General features: G+C 42.4%; 1 protein-coding gene across 1 annotated transcript in view; it reads left to right on the top strand.

The window, feature by feature from the left end:
• LOC138566835 (thialysine N-epsilon-acetyltransferase-like) overlaps nucleotides 1-20,266 on the top strand; it is a 157,284-nt gene that overhangs the window by 82,679 nt on the left and 54,339 nt on the right. The window contains exons 3-4 of the mRNA XM_069644530.1: nucleotides 1,005-1,088; nucleotides 7,555-7,656. Coding sequence (XP_069500631.1) covers nucleotides 1,005-1,088; nucleotides 7,555-7,656 — 186 coding nt within the window. The remainder of the gene's footprint in view (nucleotides 1-1,004; nucleotides 1,089-7,554; nucleotides 7,657-20,266) is intronic.

Below are 20,266 nucleotides of genomic sequence, written 5' to 3'. Positions count from 1 at the left end.
GTGGTGGTTATAGGTTTCTGCTCTGGTAGAGGTATGTATGTGTTTTGTTTGGTGTTGGAGTGTGAGTTTGCAGGATATCGGAACGTTTCTAGTAGGGTTAGTTAGTGACGTAGTATGTTGGTCTGGCAGGGTTCATATTCTTCTATGGTGGTCTGTCATAAAGTGCTTTCTTTAGTTGGGGGAGCTGTGTATCTCCAACAGTGTTTCCGGTTTGGCTCAGCGAGTTAAAGAGCCATTTCTTTTTTTTATTTCTGAATTTTAGGTGATCTTCATTTGTTCGTATTTCCTTCGGGAGTGACTTCCAAAGTTTTGGCAAGATGCAGGAATGCTGTGCCACCAAATGCATACTTTAAGTATTGTTTTAGTTCGAGGCAAATGTTTTTGCTGGACCTGTAAGTGTTTGGTTTGTAGATGGACATTTTTCCCTGTATGACCTTTGATCCTGGTCTGTGGATTGCTCTGTGGCTATCCAGAGGCATTTGAAGAAAATAATTTTTTTGACTGGCAGCCAATGTAGGTGGACCACGCACTGGTGTTCTGTTGGCACTGTGGCTTTTTCATATCATGCAGATGAACAGAACAAAGCTTATTGGGACTAGATTGACTTAAAGCCGACACTATTGTGTTCTGCAACAAAACGTTTTTAATCCATTCACATGGCAGCACTGCACGGTCTCATGCCATAACAATTCTTCAGCATAAACCGTGCCCATTTGTGATGATGTTGATGCTTTCCAATCTCTTGTAAATGACAAAATTGACACTGTCCATGCTCTTTGGACCTGGGCATGCTAGGGAAAGAACCCAGAGAAAGGTGGTCTATGGAAGGGAGCACAGTGAAGCAATTGTCAATGGGGAAACTTGCTGTTGCGTTTTTCCTTAACACATTCAATAACCAGCTCTGTGGTAGGTTCACACATGATTTTTTCAATCCATCAATTTGATTAGTAGTTGGCAATGGCGCTCACGCTACCTCTTCTCATTTTGGTGTCTGTTTTTTCCAGTACTGAAAAGGGACGGATTCAGTGGCAACCCTTTCTACAAATGCTTCGTCGCTGAACTCTGCCCCGGATGCAAAAGTAAAGAAGGTAAAAGTGGGTTCCTTACATCATCTTGACTTCCAGTACCCTCCCCACTTCTACAGAACTGGAATGAACACATTTCACTGAGGTCCTAAGATACAGGAACCCCGCCCCCACTCCTACGCGTTCATTGCTGGTATCCAAACACAACTGCCATTGTGCCTCGATCCTGAGATCCGGCACCAACTTTCACTTGCACTGCTGCGATGAAGCACCTCCATCTATCCTACTATTCTAGCGCGCCGCCTTTGTCGGGCGCGTGAGCCGCAGAATGTATTGCATGTTCACCCTGAGGTTTCTTGACGCTAGACTGAGAGTTTGGTACAGGGCATGGTTACTTAAGGAACAGCATGGTTCTTGCTGTTTCCCGCCGGTGGTTCCAAGCATGGATCCATGTGGCGTGGGGAGTTGCGTCTAGTGGGGTAGGAGGGTGGACCAGGCTGGGGCAAGGGGAGTTGGGGGGGAAAACAGTGATGTGAGGCTGGCTCATAAAATAGGATGGGCTTCATCTGCAAACACCAGCATTCTGGAACAATGGCCACAGTGGGCCCGCAAGATAGAGCGACTTTCCATAGTCTAGGCCGGGCATTCCTGCAACGCTTGCCACTGAGACTGCCTTGGTGCAGTTAAGGTACAGAAGATCTCTCAACAACCTTGGGATAGGCCTCGTTCGCTGCCTAGCCCTTTGCAGGGGACTCCTGCCTTTAAGAAGTGACATTATTCTGAGCTGTTGCTTGAGCTCCCAGAAGCTAAAAACTATTTGGGAGGGGGGGTTTAATGGGCTCTTTTTAAATAGAAATACTTCTGTTTAATAACATTCCTGCATATGGTATTTCTTGGGTCCATGTGAATTCGAAGTTCCCCACCAATAGTGCAGTAACAATAACCTTAGACAAGGAGGTATTATTGAAATCCTGCATGAAAAAAAAAAAGTATTAGTGGGACAGCAGCGGTTCGTACCACTGCTGCTCCGTGGGCCAACAATGCCGGTTAGGGCACCTAGTGACCCGCCTGCGCCTTGCGTCTGTTCCAAACACTTTGGTGAAAATCAGAGGTGCATCACATTGCCTGGAAATGCCCTTTGACTCCTAGAGCTGCGCACAGGCGGGAAACGAGGCACGTTCCGGTGCTCTTTTACACTATAGAAGTGGTTGTGCATTTTTTGGGCCTTTGCCGCCTTTGTTTGGGGCTGAAAAATAGCAATGCCTTCAGCTTTTTGGTTAAAGTGAAATCATGGGGTATTCCCTCACATTTCTGGTGTTATTCTAACCCCTAATAGCACAACTAGTATTTTCTTAATATTGAATAGGGGGAAAAGCCCTATATCGTAATAAAATCGGATGGTATTTTAAATGCCACCGGTTTTTACTGCTGTAAACAAATTTGTAATAATGCCCAAAGTACTAGTGAAAAATTGCACAGCCAGAGTCTCTGCTTCTTGTGTCTGGCTTCAGGGCTGCAGACAGTTGTATATATTGTTATGAGTAATTAACTTTTTCTTTCTTACAGGAAACTAAACCAGCCTTTTTTATTTTTATTTTATCCCATCATAGTGTGACAAGGCCATAGAGTAGTGGTTGAAGGGAGTAGAAGAGGAAGGCGTGTTTTTACAGGGTGGAGGTGAGAACAAGGAGGAGTAAAACATGGAAGAGACAGAAGGTGGGTGGGCGGAGTGAGGCAGAAAGGGAAGAGGGGAGAGGGAGAGATCGTGTGTGAAGGAGACTGACTCCAACAAAGCGATTGTAAGGCACCATCAGATCACTAGCAACTGGCCAGCATAGGGACAGCTAGTAAGCACCTGAGGGAGTTCAGGTAACCGGCCTTCAGAACAGCATCTATCGAACAATCCTGCTAGCAGACAGTATGGGATATCATTCTCTAGCACTAACTTGCAAGTTAGGGAGGAGGGTAATATTGATAAGCGATGGATGCGGACGGTTCTAGGCCCCACAAAGAAGACTGTGATTCCTGTGTCATCTGTGACGTGAGATTCACAAGTCATTGACTCGCAGGTCATCCATCGCCATCCAATATGCTGAGAGTGGTGAGACTAATGAGTACGGTCTGGCTCGCCACTATAGTCACCCCAGGACGCGACATGGAGATGAAATGACTGTTCACTCTCCAGAGGTCAAGCCATAGTTCGGACCATATCGAAGATGGAGATCCCATAGGGAACCAATGGAATGTTAGCCGTAAAGTCCAGATTGGCCTATGAATAAGCACCAGAGGTAGGAGCAGGCGTGATTGACCGAGATTACAAGGTAATCCTGCTGAGCTTTGGGAATACATTGTTTAATCTGAAGCAAGGCCAGCCCATTGCACAACTTCTATGTGGAAAGATACTTGTCCTAGAGTTTGTGGAAGTTGAAACCTTGGACTCTACTGACTGAGATAAAGCCAGGATTGGCAAAATGACGGTTCAGGATCTGCAAGTCACACCAACCCAATTCCAGCTCCGTAGGAGTTTGTGGAAGCCCAAACGACTAATCCCCTTCTGGACCAGGCACCTAAGAATGTGTTTTCTGAGTGTGCAAGCAGAATGTTAAAGATTCTGTATTTCATAGAAAGTCGAAGACTCTTGTATGGAGTTGGTGTAAATTCTAGAGGAGACAGCATCAACTATCACCAATTGTTGGTTCCGAGGCCATCCTGGAAAGCTAGGTTGGAGTGGCAGAATTCCAACACAACAGCAGGATATCTAGATTTGGAGAAGATGCAAAAAATCTTACGTGTGTGTATGCATTACTAGCCACGGAGGTCTGCTTCCACCATATCGGTATGGACTATCGAAGCGCTCTAAATCATGGCAAGCAATATATCCTGGTCATTGTCAACTATAACCTGATATCGAGAAGCCTTTCTGAAGCCAAGTAATACCAGCAAAGCAATGCTTTAAGTACTAATCCCATTTCTTATTTTTACAAGTGTGGAATTTCCCACAGAAATTCTGATAGATCAGAGGAGCAGTTTTATATCCAAATTAATTAATGAGAGGAAAGAGCTGATGAAGATCCGAACTTTACAAATCTTCATTAATGATTCCCAAACCGACAGGCTAGTAGATTGGATGAACAAAACCTTGAAACAAATGCTCTGGAAATTGGTCTCTGAGGATGGAAGAAACTGGGATGATCTGCTCTAGTGGGATCTGTTTAAAATACAGAAAACCCACAAGTCTCAACTTGGTTTTCTCTGTTCCAGCTGGTGTATGGGCGATATCCCTGAGATGTCTTAGATATTCTACAGAAGGAATGGGAAGACCCAACAGCAAACAGACCACTGACTACCCTGTTGTTGAAAACACATGGGAGATTATGGAAAATGTCTTGAACCTGGTCAGGGTCGATTTACAAGGCGCCCAGGATCACCAGGAGGGAGGCTACAACCGAGAAGCCTGGCCGTGTACTTGCCAAGTGGGGAAGAAAGTAATGGGCCTGTTCCCTACCACCAAAAACAAACTGTTGGCCCGATGGCATGGCGCGTATACAATCACTCAAGTGATCTGCCCACTAACCCTTTAAAGTGCAGCAAACTGATTGACATAAACAAGTTCAAGGCATGGAGGGAAAATAGTAACCCATAATTGCTTGTTCTGTACGCCAAAAACACCTGAGAGACCCTGCTGCTGATTACCATCCCAGCTGGATTAACCACACAAGGGCATCGGGCGCTAGCACAGTGGATTGACAGCTCTCCGGATGTGTTCTTATAAAGACCAGGACCAGCCCAAGGAATTGTCCACCAGATGGGCATAAGTCATAAGATTGAAACCATGCAAGCTAGGAAATAAATAATTCATGACGAGAAGAAGAAATGCTTGTATTGGGGGTTATCAAGTGATCTTGCAGCGAATGGTCCTCTCCTGTTCTCGCATACAAACTGGACCACAGATGGTTTCACATAGATTTCCGTCACCTAAACGAGATCTCCCGTTTTGATGCTTACTCCATGATGAGGATAGATGAGATTATAGAATGGTCAGAACCAGCAAAATGAATATCAAGATTGGACGTGAAGAAGGGCTACTGGAAGGTTCCTCTGGACAAGGAGACCAAAGCTAAGACCTCCTTCACTGCTCCTGTCTGTTTACAATCCTGCCATCTGGATTACATAGAGAACCTGCAACTTTGCAAATGTTGATGAACCAAATGCTTGCCTTTTACTGTCACCTACCTCAACGCCATTGGAATCCAGTGCTTCAGATGGAGGGACCGTTTACAACATCTTATGCAAGTCTGCAACCAGCTGAGGAAAGCACATCTGACTGCTAACCCCGCTAAATGATATCTTGCCGATTATCTGTTAAATAGCTGGTGTTCCGAGTAGGACATGGCCACGTACTCCCTCAGAAAGTGAAAAACCTTTTAGTTCTGGTGGGATACTATCAACGCTTCATCCCAAACCTCTCCGAAACAGTAGGTCTCGTCAGAGTCAAGTGGAAGAAAGAATATCCAAAGTCAAGATAGTTCTGTGTAGAAGCCCAGTACTGACATTGCCTTTATTCTACAAATGGCCACCTCAACTATTGCGCTTATAGCGTTTGTATCACAGGTGGAGAAAAGCCAATAAACAATTATTTCTATTAGTTTGAGATTGCATCCCTGAGATACGAACTAACCTATCATTGAGCTGGAAGCTCTAGCCATCAAAAGCCCAGCATTCGGCTTAAGTTATTAACTCACCGGTAGAAAGTTTAAGCTATTCACAGATCATGCTCCACTAGTCTGAATGGCCAGGGAAAAAAGACACTAAGCTTTGCATCGTGAGATGGCTCTTGTTGCTCCAACCATTCACGTTCAGAGTAGAACAAAGGACGGGCTTGCAACAAGGAAACAGATTTCCTGTCTAGATGCCTTCAGTCAGATAGCTGACAGGGAGAATGGGAAGTTTAAGAAGAGTTAGGATAAAGGGTGGAGGTGTGTGACAAAGCCAGTAATTTGGCCTTGCCAAGAGGGGTGGGACCCCCTCTCGTCTGGGGGTCAGAGGCCGGAGAAATCCAGCGCCATTCTTAACCCTGAGGACATTGGCAGTTGATGCCCCTCCTTTGTATCAGTATCCCCTGTTGCCTTACACCTGGGTCTCAAGTCATACTTCCATTGCCAGATGCTCGACAGAAGATAAGTATGCCCAGAAGTATGCAAGCGAACTGAGCTAGTGCCTTACAGCGACGGACCAAAGGCGGGCATACAGCTGCCACTGGTGCAGATACCCACACACTACAGCTGAGACACCAGTGCAGTCTATGCCAACTGCACAGAACAGCCCAGAGAGAGGGAGAACCGACAACAAGGGGATTATTTCCATGGGGCACTTATGCTGGGGGCACTCGGGATGGGGGTCTCCAAATCATAAACACGAACTGTAACATATCTGGACTGCCACTATGATTCCGCAGCGGAAATGCAGATAGTGGGCGGTGTTTAAACCACCATTTATGATCTTCCCAATGCTTGACATGCCCCGGTGGGAAAGAGAGGGCCTAACTGGAGAGGGACTAACTGGAGAGGGACAGAGAACCAATGCCAACAAGAGAAGGGGTATTTTTAAAACCTACTGGAAGCATGACGTGTGGGTTATTTGGATGAGGTCAGATGTGGACGGCCGAGAGACTAGTAGGAGGGCGGAAGGAGTGGCGAGTGGTGGAGATGCTTTCTGGAGAAGGTAAGGCTTTGGCTAAGGAGTGGAAGTGATACTGCAAAAAAATCAAAGGGACAGAAGTTGTTGCAAGGAGTGAGGTAGAAGCGGAAGAGTTGAGAGTAGAGAAGGTAAGAGTGAGCGTTGGAGAAGGGGACTGACTGTGTTATTGCAAGGTCTCATCCATAGGTCCATTAGTTCAGACAACTGGATAGGCTAGGGTGAGTTAGCCAATCTCTAAATACGTTTAGATAACTGGCATTCAGAACAACATCTACAGAACAAGCCAGCTATTAGACTTCAGGGGGGGGGGATACCATTGGGTTGCATTAACCTAGGGGTTATGGACACCTGGGTTAGGGACGAGGGTCATATTGAGACGAGGGAGGGAGAGGGGCATCCGCAGGCTTCACAAAGATGACCATAAAAACCTTTGAACCATCTTCCAGTCTCAAAGTGATTCCTGTGCCATCTGTCACACCCGCTCCATCCAGAGCCACCCCGATAGATAATCGTAGCCACAGTAGTAGTGATGAAAAGGGTTTAGTCTAGAGTGAGCAAAGATAGCTTGTGTGAGATTTGACCAATGGTGGATTGCTTGATAAGGAATGTGCTGACATCCCAACTTTCCCGGTGTCTCCGAAAGACTGCTAGAGAGACAGAGCTGTCATAGGACGGACACCGACTCATTGCTGCAGACTGAACCTCTTGCCATAGACAACCAGTTGTCTGGAAAATGTGATCCTCTCCGTATTGACCTCTGAATGCACTGTATCTTCCTCCAGCAATATCTTTGTTTTTCTTACTTTAGCGCTCTCCTTTCCTTCTCTTTCAGGGTTCACTGTAGTAGGTTACGCCCTGTACTTCTTCACATACAGCACCTGGACGGGGCGGGCCGTGCACTTGGAGGACATCTACGTCATGCCGGAGTTTAGAGGTAATCTAGCCAGCACTTACCAAAAACCTCAAACTGAGAAGGGATCAAGGGTCAAACAGTGTTCTGTAGGCCAAACCTTAGGGTTTGGACAAGAGTTAACACCAGATGTTCCTTGCCGTCTCCTGGTTCTGATCTCTATCTTCCTGAATTTCGGTCTCTTTGCGGGAGATGCATCTGAGTGGTCACGCCACTACTTGTGGCTCTGGAGATCCTGCGTTCTAAATCCCTTGAGTGAATTGCTTCACCCTGTGCCAGTCTTGCTCTTCATTTCTGCTTTTCACCTGATTAGGGAATGTTGAGTAAGAGGTCAACGTCCATATTAATGAGTAAAACCAAGCATTGACAAAGCCAACAGTTTGGACTTTTGAATGGTGAAACACTTTCTCATGTTTGCAGATATAGATGTGGCCTCGGGTTGGTAAGTGGCAGAGATGGCCAGAGGCATGGGGTTTGAGTGGGCATAGGAGGATGGATCCACTGGCATAGCTGCTAGGTTTAGATGGGAGGCGAGGTTTCCTGGATGATGGAGATTGGTGCGACTGCATGATAAGAAAGGCATTTCATCCCTGAACAGAGTTTGGGGGCAGATGCAAAAGGAAATGATTTGGGGGGAAAGTGGGTGGACGGCGGGGGTGCATTACCGTCCTTAACATAGATAAAGGGCCTAAGAAACAACAGGAATGGGGCTCAGTAAGTGTGAACGAAGAGCTATTCTGAGCGACATTTCCAAACAGACAATGGAGTAATATTGTGTGGATACCCTTTTAAAATGCACTGATGACGGTATAAATATGTTGTTTTAGCATAGGAAAAAGTAGACTCAATGACGGGACAATGTCTGGACCAATCGGGCGGCAGATGGCCACCCTATTTATTATAGGGAATCCGATGCTGGATTGGGAGGTAATGTGGTTGTAAGTAATGCCAGGGGCCAATTTACTGCGATCGGAAGGGACCACAAATGCTGTTGGGGGGCACTTTCTTGCAAAATTTGGTATAGTAAAAATAAGGTTGGTTTGTGTGTATCTATTTGTGTTCTTTAGGTTTTTTTGTCCTGTTACGGATATGAGCGATGGACAGTGTTTTCATATTGTATCATAACGGATGTACTTTTATGTATTGCATTACTATATTTTATTTTTTGATGTTTTTATATTTGTGGTGTGTATTTTATGGAACCATCTGCATATAAAGGCTATTTGTTAATTATTGCATAGGTGGGGGTGTTATTTTATTTTGTTGTTTTCATTCTTGTTCAGGGGTGAACTGGTCTATAGGGAACTGTAGAGATTTCCCGGTAGGCCTCTGCACCCTGGGCATCTTTTGTGTGGTAACCGATTTTATGTTCTTATAGGAAATGGGTTCTGCTTGCTGAAAACATGTTATGTTATTTTGCATTTGTATAGCGCCTTATGTACCATTGGTATGATCTCAAGGCGCGTAATATGGGGTGTGTGTTGGTTGTGCTCTGCTCTCTGTGTGTGTTTTTGGTGAAAGCTTTGTGTGTGTTAGCGCGTTTTGGGGCCTTGCATATGTGTGGGGTTTTGTAAACTGGGGCATGTTCTGTTTTTTTCGTGGGGGTGGATGGCGGAAGCAGTGTGGCTGTGTGTGTGGGGGTGATATGTCTGAGGAGTGAATCCTTTTTGTAACTGTTTTTGAACTGTTGTATTATTTAAGGGGGCGTGTCTTTCTGAGAGCATGTCTGCGGTGCAGTGTGTTGTGCAGAGAAAGCCCATGTGACCGGTGATGCACATACTCCACCTCCTTCTGTACAAAGATCACTAAATGACTACAAATCCCAACATTCACTTAACTCCACTTTGTGTAGCTAAAGATCCAGATGAATGTACATTAAATAATGTACTTGCCTCAGAGGGAAGGACAGAGACCCCCAACAGTAGACTCTAATATGGTTGAGGCTGTGGTAGAGTTAAAGGAAGGCAATGCACCCCTTGCCGCACACACTCCTGACCAATGCAAGTGCACTAAGCCATCAATAGAAAGTGCTGCTTATGTCAATCAACACTTTTTGATATTCTTTTTTATTAGTTTATATTAGTTACATTTGCTGTGTATGAAAGCCAGCACTCTGTTCAACCAGAACCAAAAGGTAGTTCCTATGTGCATGCTTCCTGACACACTTTCTCTGTCACAGGTGCTATGGGAACCTCTGTTTGTTAAAATCTACATGAGAGCCAATATAAAGGCACCCTGAAATCTCACTGGGGTCACAGATGTGTTTGTTAACATGGTTCTACTGGGGTGCTGCTGCTCTGTGATTAGAATGAGCCGTTGGCTGGTTGGAATGTTTGGTTGGCTTTCTGGGTGACGTTGGGTTGGATAAGGCTTATTTTCTTGATATCGGTGACGTACTGAAGGAGTCGAAGTCCCAGAAACCCTTGCCTGCACCCCAGATGCCACCAGCACGTCCTATCTCTGTTTCCAGTTCAGGCAGGGGAGGGTGTTGATGATTATGCACCATTGGGATCTGAAGAGGATTTTTTTTCTAATTGTATTTAATGTTTGTGTTGCATTTATAGCCATGAACAACAAACACAGCGGGCTCCTTTTTATCGTGTGGATAGGCAACAGGAGAAGGATGATTCAAACATTAGGGTTTTAAAGCCAGACATCTGGGGGGAAAAGGCAGACTTCTTCTGGCAGTCCAGTCCAAAGTTTGCCAGCCAGATGTTGACAGGAAGCTCATACCGTTTAAAGTGTGCGATGGTGACAATAGATGTATCCAGGGACCAGCTGCATGCAGTTCCTTTATCCTCTGGGCTCGCTCACGCCTTCATCAGTCTGCGGTAACAAATTGAGTAACACAATGTAGGTAATGATGGACATTTCTAACACCTATTACCGGTATGCAGCGATTACATTGAATAGAAAACAGCTAATGACATGAACAACTAATAACACATTTTGGAAAAATCTAAAAATGGTGTTGGAAGTGGGAATAGTGGTTTTGGAGGTGGGGGAAAAGTATTACTAAAAAAGAAAAGGGGGGCTTTAGGAGGAACCCCCCCCAAAAACAACAAAAAAGAAATTAATTATTTTGTTATTGGTTGTTTTTTATTCGTCATTTAATTCGATGAAATCACATCTAACCCTATTACTAAGCACTTTGAAACTAGATGCCGGGTGATGGCGGTGCTGTATAAAACACCAGAATTATTATTTGTTTCATTATTATTAGGATTGAGCTTTAAGCTTTGTATGCACTAATTGGTTCACTTAAGCAAGATCAGAAGTGACCTATTTAAGGAGCAAACCTGCTGTGAATCCTACCGTAAATGTTTGTTTTTTATAATGTTTTATTGTGATATTAGATGCAAAAGGCATCCTCGCACACATTAACACAATTTCCCAGTATACTCTGACATTAAATCTCATTAAATCAACTTAATACAAACATTATCAGGTTAAAAGAATATTAAAATGAATATCAAACAAACAAGGGAACTAATATTAGTATCATCATCAAATGTTTTATTCGACATGAGCCATAACACCAATCTTTTACATAAAAACAGTTAGTCGTTTTTCAATTCTTCATAGATAAAAAGTGTAATAGAGGATAAAGAAAAGGAAACCTCAGATCTCTTTTTAAGACGAATCTCAAGTTAATAAAAAAAAAAGGTTTTCAGTGCAAAGAAGAAAAGTGCAACTTAGAGTAGAGTAGAGTGTATGTGTGTGTGTATATATATATGTATATGTGTATATATATATATATTTCTTTAGTCACATAGCTACTATAGCATTTTCTATAGGCTACTACTCCGCAGCTTCCACTAGATGTCGGCCTATGCACAGCATGTGAATCTAAGCAGATACAAGCATCAGAAATATGATTACGGTGAGTAATGTATCCCATATTACACAGCCACGGTTAAGTTGCTGTTTCCATAGGAAGAGCACTTTTTGGGTGGCTTATACCTTTGCTCCCCCTGGCCGTATCCTATCCAAACTTTGCCGAAAAAGTATATGGGCCACTCTGGATTATTTTGTTATAGGGGGGGTCCCAAAATGTCTTTTTTTTTTTTTTCCCATGGAGTGAATGGGGGAAAAAGTTTGCGCACGCCAACAGGCCAAACCGCTGGACGGATTTTCACCGGCAGGAGGAGGACCTTGGTCCCGAAAGCGTGCTTTTGTAAATTTGGTGCCAATACGTCCAGTAGTTTTTTTTAAAACCACCAAAAAGTATGTCTCAAAATTGTTTTGATATCTATGTCCGCTCTGCGGTCACACTTCGCTGTTCACTCCGTGGACAAGATACCCATTGGCTACGGGGCTCGCAGACGTGTCCGCCGATTGGTTGGAGTGAGGCGTGATGTGCGTCAGATTGTTTGGATGCGCCCGATATCTTGGATCTGCCGACAGCGCGGCGGCGACCAGAGGCGAAATGCTGTTTCGGAAAGTGTTTTGGTGTTTTAGAGTGCTTGGGGAGGTTCAGAGAGTAAGAGATGGGTGAAATACTGTATTTGTTTAGGCGGCAGGCGCTAATGATGTATTTGCCATGCCCGCCCTGTCCGGGACGTTTGTAATTACTGAAAATGAGGGGTCTCGTAGGATAGTACTTCCGTCCGTGCTGTGCGCAGGCAACTTGAAACTGTTCTAAGGACACGCGTGGTGTTAGCCAATATTAAAATTGAGTACATGCTGCAGTTACATTTTTTGTTTCTATGGGTGTGTAACGACTTATAAGCCGCAATGGGTGTGATATGCTGCGGTAGTTGTGGCCAGGGCCTACAGTCTTGGGTGCATGGCCATAGGCCATACTCCCAAGACTCTAGGCCCTGGCCACAACCGCCGCAGCATATCGCAGCAATAGATACACCCGTAGTATCGCATATAAATCAGGTGGTTGTGGGGAGGGCCTAGACCAAATTTATACGAAGAGAAGTGATAAGCCACAATGTGTGTGATATGCTGTGGTGGTTGTGGGCAGGACCTAGACTCTCGGGTGCATGGCCAAAGGCCATGCACCTAAGAACACAGCTCTAAGCACTGCAGTTATAAGGCACCATGGGTTTTATATAGTGCGGTGGTTGTGGGCAGGACGTAGAGTTTTGGGTGCATGGCTGCAGGCCGTAGGCCATACACCCAAGACTCTAGGGCCTGCCCACAACCACCGCAGCATTTCACATTCATACATCACATCCATACAATCGAATATCTATCTGGTAGGTGTGGGCAGGGCCCTAGAGTCCTGGGTGCAAATTGTGTATATGCTGCAGTTAAAATGTTTCATTCTATGGGTGTGCTAATGACTTATAAGCCACCATGGGTGTGATATGCTGCGGTGGTTGTGGCCAGGGCCTAGAGTCTTGGGTGCATGGCCGTAAGCCCTGGCCACAACCACTGCAGCATATCACAGCAATAGATACAACCGTAGTATCGAACATCGATCAGGTGGTTGTGGGGAGGGCCTAGAGTACCCAAGACCAAATTTATACGTAGTGAAGTTGCAAGCCACAATGGGTGTGATATGCTGTGGTGGTTGTGGCCAGGACCTAGAGTCTTGGGTGCATGGCCAGAGGCCATGCACCCAAGAACAAAGCTATAAGCACTGAAATTATAAGCCAACATGGGTTTTATATACTGCACACTCATAGATTCGAATATGTATGCCCATACATCCAAGACTCTAGGCCCTGGCCACAACCACCGCAGCATATCACAGCCGAAGGCCATGCACCCAAGACCAAATTTATACATAGTGAAGTTGCAAGCCACAATGGGTGTGATATGCTGTGGTGGTTGTGGCTAGGACCTAGAGTGTTGGGTGCATGGCCGCAGGCCATGCACCCAACAATAAAGTTATTAGCACTGCAGTTATAAGCCACAATGGGTGTGATATGCTGCATTGGTTGTGGCTAGGACCTAGAGTCTTGGGTGCATGGACATAAGCCATGCACCCAAGACTGAAGTTATAAGCACTGAAGTTATAAGCCACAATGGGTGTGATATGCTGCATTGGTTGTGGCTAGGACCTAGAGTCTTGGGTGCATGGGCAAAAGCCATGCACCCAAGACTGAAGTTATTAGCACTGCAGTTATAAGCCACAATGGGTGTGATATGCTGCATTGGTTGTGGCTAGGACCTAGAGTCTTGGGTGCATGGGCAAAAGCCATGCACCCAAGACTGAAGTTATAAGCACTGAAGTTATAAGTCTGCATGGGTGTGATGTGGTGCGGTGGTTGTGTCCACGACCTAGAGTCTTAGGTGCATGGCTGCAGGCCATGCACCCAAGACCAAAGTTATAAGCAGTGAAGTTATAAGCCACCATGGTTTTCATATGCTGTGGTGGTTGTGGGTAGGACCTACAGTCTTGGTTGCATGGCCGCAGGGTGTAGGCTGTAGGTTATACATCCAAGACTCTAGGCCCTGCCTACAGCCACTGCACCATATTACTGCCATAGATCAGACTTATAGATTCAATTATTTATGAAATGTGTGAAATTATACTTACTGTTTAATTTATTTCTTACATGACTTTAGTACTTGGAGGAAATATTCTTTTTCAATTTCTGTGCTAAAAGAAAAGAGCATGTTAGTGTTTGTATTTTATAAAGACTTATTACATTGTATAATAGACATTTTAGTTTTTTTTTACCCTCATATTTAGTTTACAAACCAGTGTACTGTGCATTTTGCTCAGCTTCTGTGTTTGTATTTCAAATCATTGGGTCTGGGGGAAAAATAATCCTTGTCGGATTAAAAGAAACCTTTCTTTGCTATGCTACAAACTATTTCTTTGTTTCCTTTAAGTGTTCACTTGTTGTTTCTGATTAATGTTCTGTATGTTGGCTTGTTGCAGATTTTTTAAACAGTTAGATACCTGTTGGCGTATTCTAACTGTTTATAGTCTTTTAATTGAATTTTTGTTAATGTTGTACACATTAGTTATTAAATTCTGGCTTTAAGAAGATTAAATACGCGTTTGTAAGATTTGCTGATAATCTCTGCTTTAGAGTGATGGTACTATCATTACATTCGAACCATCCACATTTCTTTTTAATATATGCAGTGTAGTGACCTGCATTGATTGTGGCTCCTGCGTGGTAGATTATGTCTATTGTTGTGAAAGTTTTCTTACCAAGTGACACTTGACCGTGTGTGAATACAGTCAGATTGCAGTTTTTTTTGGTACCATCTGCATTGAAACGTAGAAGCATTAATATTATGTAGTTACTATGTGTTTGTATCAGTAAGGTGGAGCGATTATCTGAATTGCAGATGGTACATAATCTGCCATGGTTTGCATTTTGTAGAAGTTGCTGAAATGGAATGGATTCACAATTAGGCATGGATACATAAACAAATCGCTCATTAGGGATTTGTTCCTGTGTCACATTGTTACAGAGAGTGCATGTATGTTTCCACATGTATGAAATCTGGAAGATTTCATTTATAGGTATGTTTTTGTTTTTGAGTACTTGTAGTAAGTACATTAGAAATTCTTGTGGATCTTCTTGTGAGTTTATAGTGAATCTCACCATTCCAGCACAGTAATCCAATTCTTGTTTTATTCCGTGAACACTATACGTGTTGTCAGGATTGTTTGTTGCGTTTCTATGAAGGACTAACATTTGCAAACACAATTGGTCTGTACTGTGTAAGTAAATGTCGTTAACAATTGGTGGCAATTGAAATAGAATATTCATTGCTACATTTGCGTAGCAACTTACACCAGTTTCATTTGAAAATTTGAATGGACCAGATAGTTCCGTATCAGAGTGCTTTTTTCAGAGTTTCTCTTCCTTCTTTGAAGTAGTACCTGGTTTACTTTCCCTAATAGGTTCTTCTTTGCTTGTGGTAATTGATTAACCTTTTCCTTCTTTTGTTTTCTTTGAAGGATTTGCAGTCCGATCCTGTTGAATTTCTGTTTGAATTAGTTTTCTTTTACAACGTTTTCCTTTTTCTGGAACAGGATATGATTTCAGATGGGGTGGGGGGTGTACAGTGAACGCAGTCTATTGTATTCTAAAATGCAACGAATATCAGCGTTCACTTTACTTGCATCAAAGTTGATTAGAAATAGACCGTCAAGTGTACGTAAGCGTGATAGTGCTACGTAGCTCATGCCTTCTTTAAAGACTGTTTCCAATATCTATCAATGCTTTGTCTAGAGTAAGACCTTGGTATTTATGAATGGTGACTGCATATGCAAGAGTTGGAGAAAATTGTTCTCTACGTACATGCATGTCTTTGAAGAGAAGGAATCGAGCTGTTGAGCGCCCTATCCTTTTTACTTCTGAAAGTTTGTCAAAGAGAATATTGACAAACTGAATGTTGTTGTCACGTGGGTATGTTTGAAAGCCAACAACTGTACCCAGTGCCCCATTAACTAGTCCTTGCTCCACGTCAAGGTTACGTTTAAGCATTACTCTACAATTTAAGGATAATTTTAATATTTTTTCCAACCCAGCTGTGATGGAGATTGAATTTTCTAAGGTATTTAGTCTTGTTGTGGCTTGCTGACACATGGGTAGTGTCATACCATGTACGACCAGTTTGTCTGTGGAACAAATTTCAATTATTGGTTGCATTTCTTTTTTTAACATTGTTTCATTGAATTTCAAACAGCTTGCAAGAGTTGGCATTAAGGCCATACAATTGACATTTTTGTGCGCTAATTGTTCCATAACATCAGTAGCACATGCGTTATCGCCATAAAGTGCATGATGTGCCGGTTTTTCAATATTGCTTGTGCTTCTTGAGATAGTACACCAATTCTAATACTTTTGAAAATGTTGTTGACGCATGTTTTCTGTTAATTCTCTGTATTGGAAATGTTGCCGAAGGTTGACATTTCCTATGCTGCCAACAGTTTTACGGCAGAGTTTGTGTCCTATGGTTTTAAAAATAGATTCACCTTTCACTGGTGTTAATTGTAGAAGATCTCCGAAAATGATAATGTGTTTTCCTGCAAAGAGTTCTTCGTAGTTTGTTTTAAGTACTTTTTTCAATCTGAGGTGAATCAAAGCCAACATTTGGTTGGAGACCATGCTCACTTCATCTATTAGTAGCATTTTCATTTGTTTTAATACACTGCGTAGTTCCATTGCAGCTTCTGCAGAAAGTTTGTAATAGTCTAATTTGTTTTGGTGTTCTACTGGAAGGAGTAGTAATCGGTGTAAAGTGACACCGCCTATGTTGTAGGCAGCTAAACCTGTGGGGGCAGTTACAACAGTGGACAGTTTGTTGTTTGTCAATTGTTGAAGGAACTTGATGATGATTTTGATTAAGAATGTTTTTCCTGAACCAGCTTCACCACTGACGTACAGCAGTATTAGTTTGTAATTTTGGCAGGTACATTCTTTATTTTCGTGCTGTACACCATGTGCAATTTCTTTTGTAACTTCTTCAAAAATGGTGTGCTGATCTTTAAGTTTTGATTGTGGTACAGTTAAGTCTTCTATATCTTCTTCATAGTGACACATGGTGTTTTCCACTTCTGTCATAGCTAATTCTGCCTCATTTGCTATTAGTGGCTGTCCTAGTGGTTCTTGACTTCCTGTTACAGGAGGTTGACTACTGTCGGAAGTGTCCTTACATAGTTGGGCCTCGAGTTCTTCTTCGTGTTGCTGTTCATTGTGCAACATTGTTTTGTACTGCGTAAAGTTCACATCAGTGAAAGCGCTTTCATTTGCTTTGAAAGCGTCTTCATAGCAGTCATAGTTATCTAGTATCTCTTCTTTTTTCCATGGTTTAAAATGTTGTAGCAGGGACATGTAATATAGTTCTTTCTGTTGAGGAGTTTTTAATGACAATTTGACATGATTAATTAAGTTTTGTTTGGTAGGTTTTACTAAGCTGCCTTCACAATCTGTCACTCTATCTACCTTTGCTCATCGGGTTTTATATTATTTTTGTATGCAAAGTTTTGGGCTATGTGGTATAGACACATGGTTTCCAAAGTGGTACTCCTGTTCGGGTAGTATGTGTCTAGTAAATTGATTTTTAAAATGTCTTGGCTGTTGGGATTATTTTTGGCAGTTGTTTCTATATCCTCATATGATTTAAGAACTCTTTTTCTAGATTTAGCAGGACCAAGACTTGGCCATAATATATTTTCAGATTTTCTATACAACGCAGTACCGGTTAAATGATCTGCAGCTTCATAGGTGCCACATTCTCTATGAGAGAGCATTTTTATGCCTATGCTGTACAATTTCTGAGATAGTGTTTTGTCTGATGATGGGTCATTCCAGAGGTCTTGAAGCTCTGTTTTTTCTGATTTTGTGAAGTAGGCTGTAACATATCGTGCAACTGTAGTGGAATTGTCTGCAATGTACTGCACATCTATGTTTGCATTCCATAAGAGGGCAATGATTGCATTGTAATCATTGATATATTTTGATTCTTCTGTTCTTTTGATGTAATACGTGCTCTTAGGTGATTTACCTTTAACACTGTGTCAAACTGAAGACATGAAGTTGTTCACTTCACCTGTTTCTGTAACTGGTCTAGGGAAACCAAAGCGGCATTTGGTGTAGTATTTCCCTTTGCTTTTGTATTTGCGACGACAATATTTGCCACATTAGTGTCTTTGAAATTGTACAATCTGTCCATGAAGGTCACTATGTGTCCTTTGTGAAAGGATTTCACAATTGACATATTTTTGGATGAACTGCAAAACAGTGGCATCACTGTCCTGACCAAATTTAGGTGCACCTTTAATCCATAAAAGCATGTGGATATATGGTGCTCCTCTGGCTTGGTATTCATTTCTCCAAAAGAAGTGTTGCACTTCTCTGAGTGGAGGAACAGTTTTATTACAAATAAAGTGTAGCATAGCAATGAAACAATGGTGGAAATATCTTGAAACATTAACAGGATCTAGAGAGCAAAGTTCTCCAGGTGTTAGTATATCTATATTGGTTTTGTTGTGGTCTGATATGCGTAGGAAATCATGTAAATCTTCCCATGCATATTCTGCACAATTTAATGTAACAAACCAAGGGGGTGTTCTAAGGTTTCTGATCATATAACGTACATCTCCGTACTGTCAGAACCAGTATTCTTTCGTACCACGCATATTTGCAAACAGATTTGTTATGCTTGATTGTAAAACCTCATCTTATTCTTGCACTTTTTGTATTAATTGCCTAGCTGACATATTTTGAAAGTAAGTTCCAGATTTCAATATGTGTGCAACTCCGTAACATAGGGTTGCTAGTTCACTTTCAAAGAGTAGGCGGAATATGTATTCCCAGATTTAGACACAATGTGGATCTTCAGAATACATTTGTAATGAGCGGTATTCTGATGCTGTTATCTGAGTGGGTCTATCATCATATCTTCCTCCTTTGCCAGGAGGAAATGGCAGTGGAAAAGCACATGCTTCTATACTTTTTTCCCACATGCTCATTGGTGACCCTTTGGTTTGTCACATTTGGTAAGTTTCTAGTGCATCATCTATGCTCTCATTAGTGTGCAATGGATGAATTATATAATGGTCCAAAAGAGTGGATACTGCTGCAGGATCCAGAAGTTCAAATTGACCAGTTTGTGATGACTCTTGAATTATTTCAGTTGTTTCCCTTAAGCTTTCTTCAATATCTATTTCTTTGTAGTATTCATTGTCTTTCAGATATTGCAAGGCTTGTCTAACTTCATGCAAGTCCACGAGTTGTTGCCAAATTCTTTTGTCTTTTGTTGGTACACCATTTACTAAGAAAATTAAAGAATGCTCTATTGGACGCTGCACTCCTAGAGTGTGCACATTTTCTGTCAGATCTAATGGCAAATAAACTACTTTGCCACAAATGCCTTTCACCAATTCAGAGGGAGGTAATTTTGCTGTTTTTGATTGAAGGCATATTATTGCTTGAAATGGGTGTACTGTTTGAATTATGAGGCTCTCATAAAAAATGAGTTGTTGCAGGGATTTTGGTAGTGGGCATAATTCCAAATTATTTGTGATAGCACGTGAAGGAGTTTAGTTGTTGTCAAGTTTTGTAGTGCAGTAACTGCAACATATTAGGGTTTCACTTATTTCGTATTTGTTTTCTGCCAAAAGGTAGAGAGCTAATTCAAACCATTTGGAATCTTCATTGTCTTCTATTCTGTATGTTACATCTATAGTTTTTGTGTTACTTTTGTAAAAAGTTCTGCTGCAACACACACACATGGTTTGGTACTTCAGCGGATGTACTTTTAAATTTTACTATTTCTTTTTTGTATGTGTGTAATAGAAGGTTGCTATGTGCAGAATTGTTGCTAGTCTGTTCTAAAACTATTGCATTTTGTAAGTGGCTTTCACTTCCAAAATATTTTCTCTGGATACGGTCGATTTCTTCTTGTAGGTATTTGGGTGTACCATGCAGAAGAGTGTTATTTAAATTGGCTGGTTCTAAGGCTGGACTTTTCGCATAGTACAGTTTATACACTAGATTTCTTACATTTGAATGATTTGTTGATATCATTTTGATATCATGGAAGGTGCTTTTGCAAATAGGTCCTGAAATGCAGGCTAAGGAATTTCCTTGTAGTCCTGTGTATTTGCGCACTGGACAGGTATCCATATTTTGCAGCACTTTCATTTTCATTTTGTCTTTACCTTTCACATACTGATTGAGGAACTGCCGTAAAGATTTGA

Source organism: Ambystoma mexicanum, chromosome 1p (genome assembly GCF_040938575.1).
Source record: "Ambystoma mexicanum isolate Mex_15411 chromosome 1p, UKY_AmexF1_1, whole genome shotgun sequence".
In the NCBI taxonomy this organism is placed as follows: Eukaryota; Metazoa; Chordata; class Amphibia; order Caudata; family Ambystomatidae; genus Ambystoma; species Ambystoma mexicanum.
The sequence above is the reverse complement of the archived record's forward strand: the minus strand, read 5'-3'. Positions and strand labels throughout refer to the sequence as shown.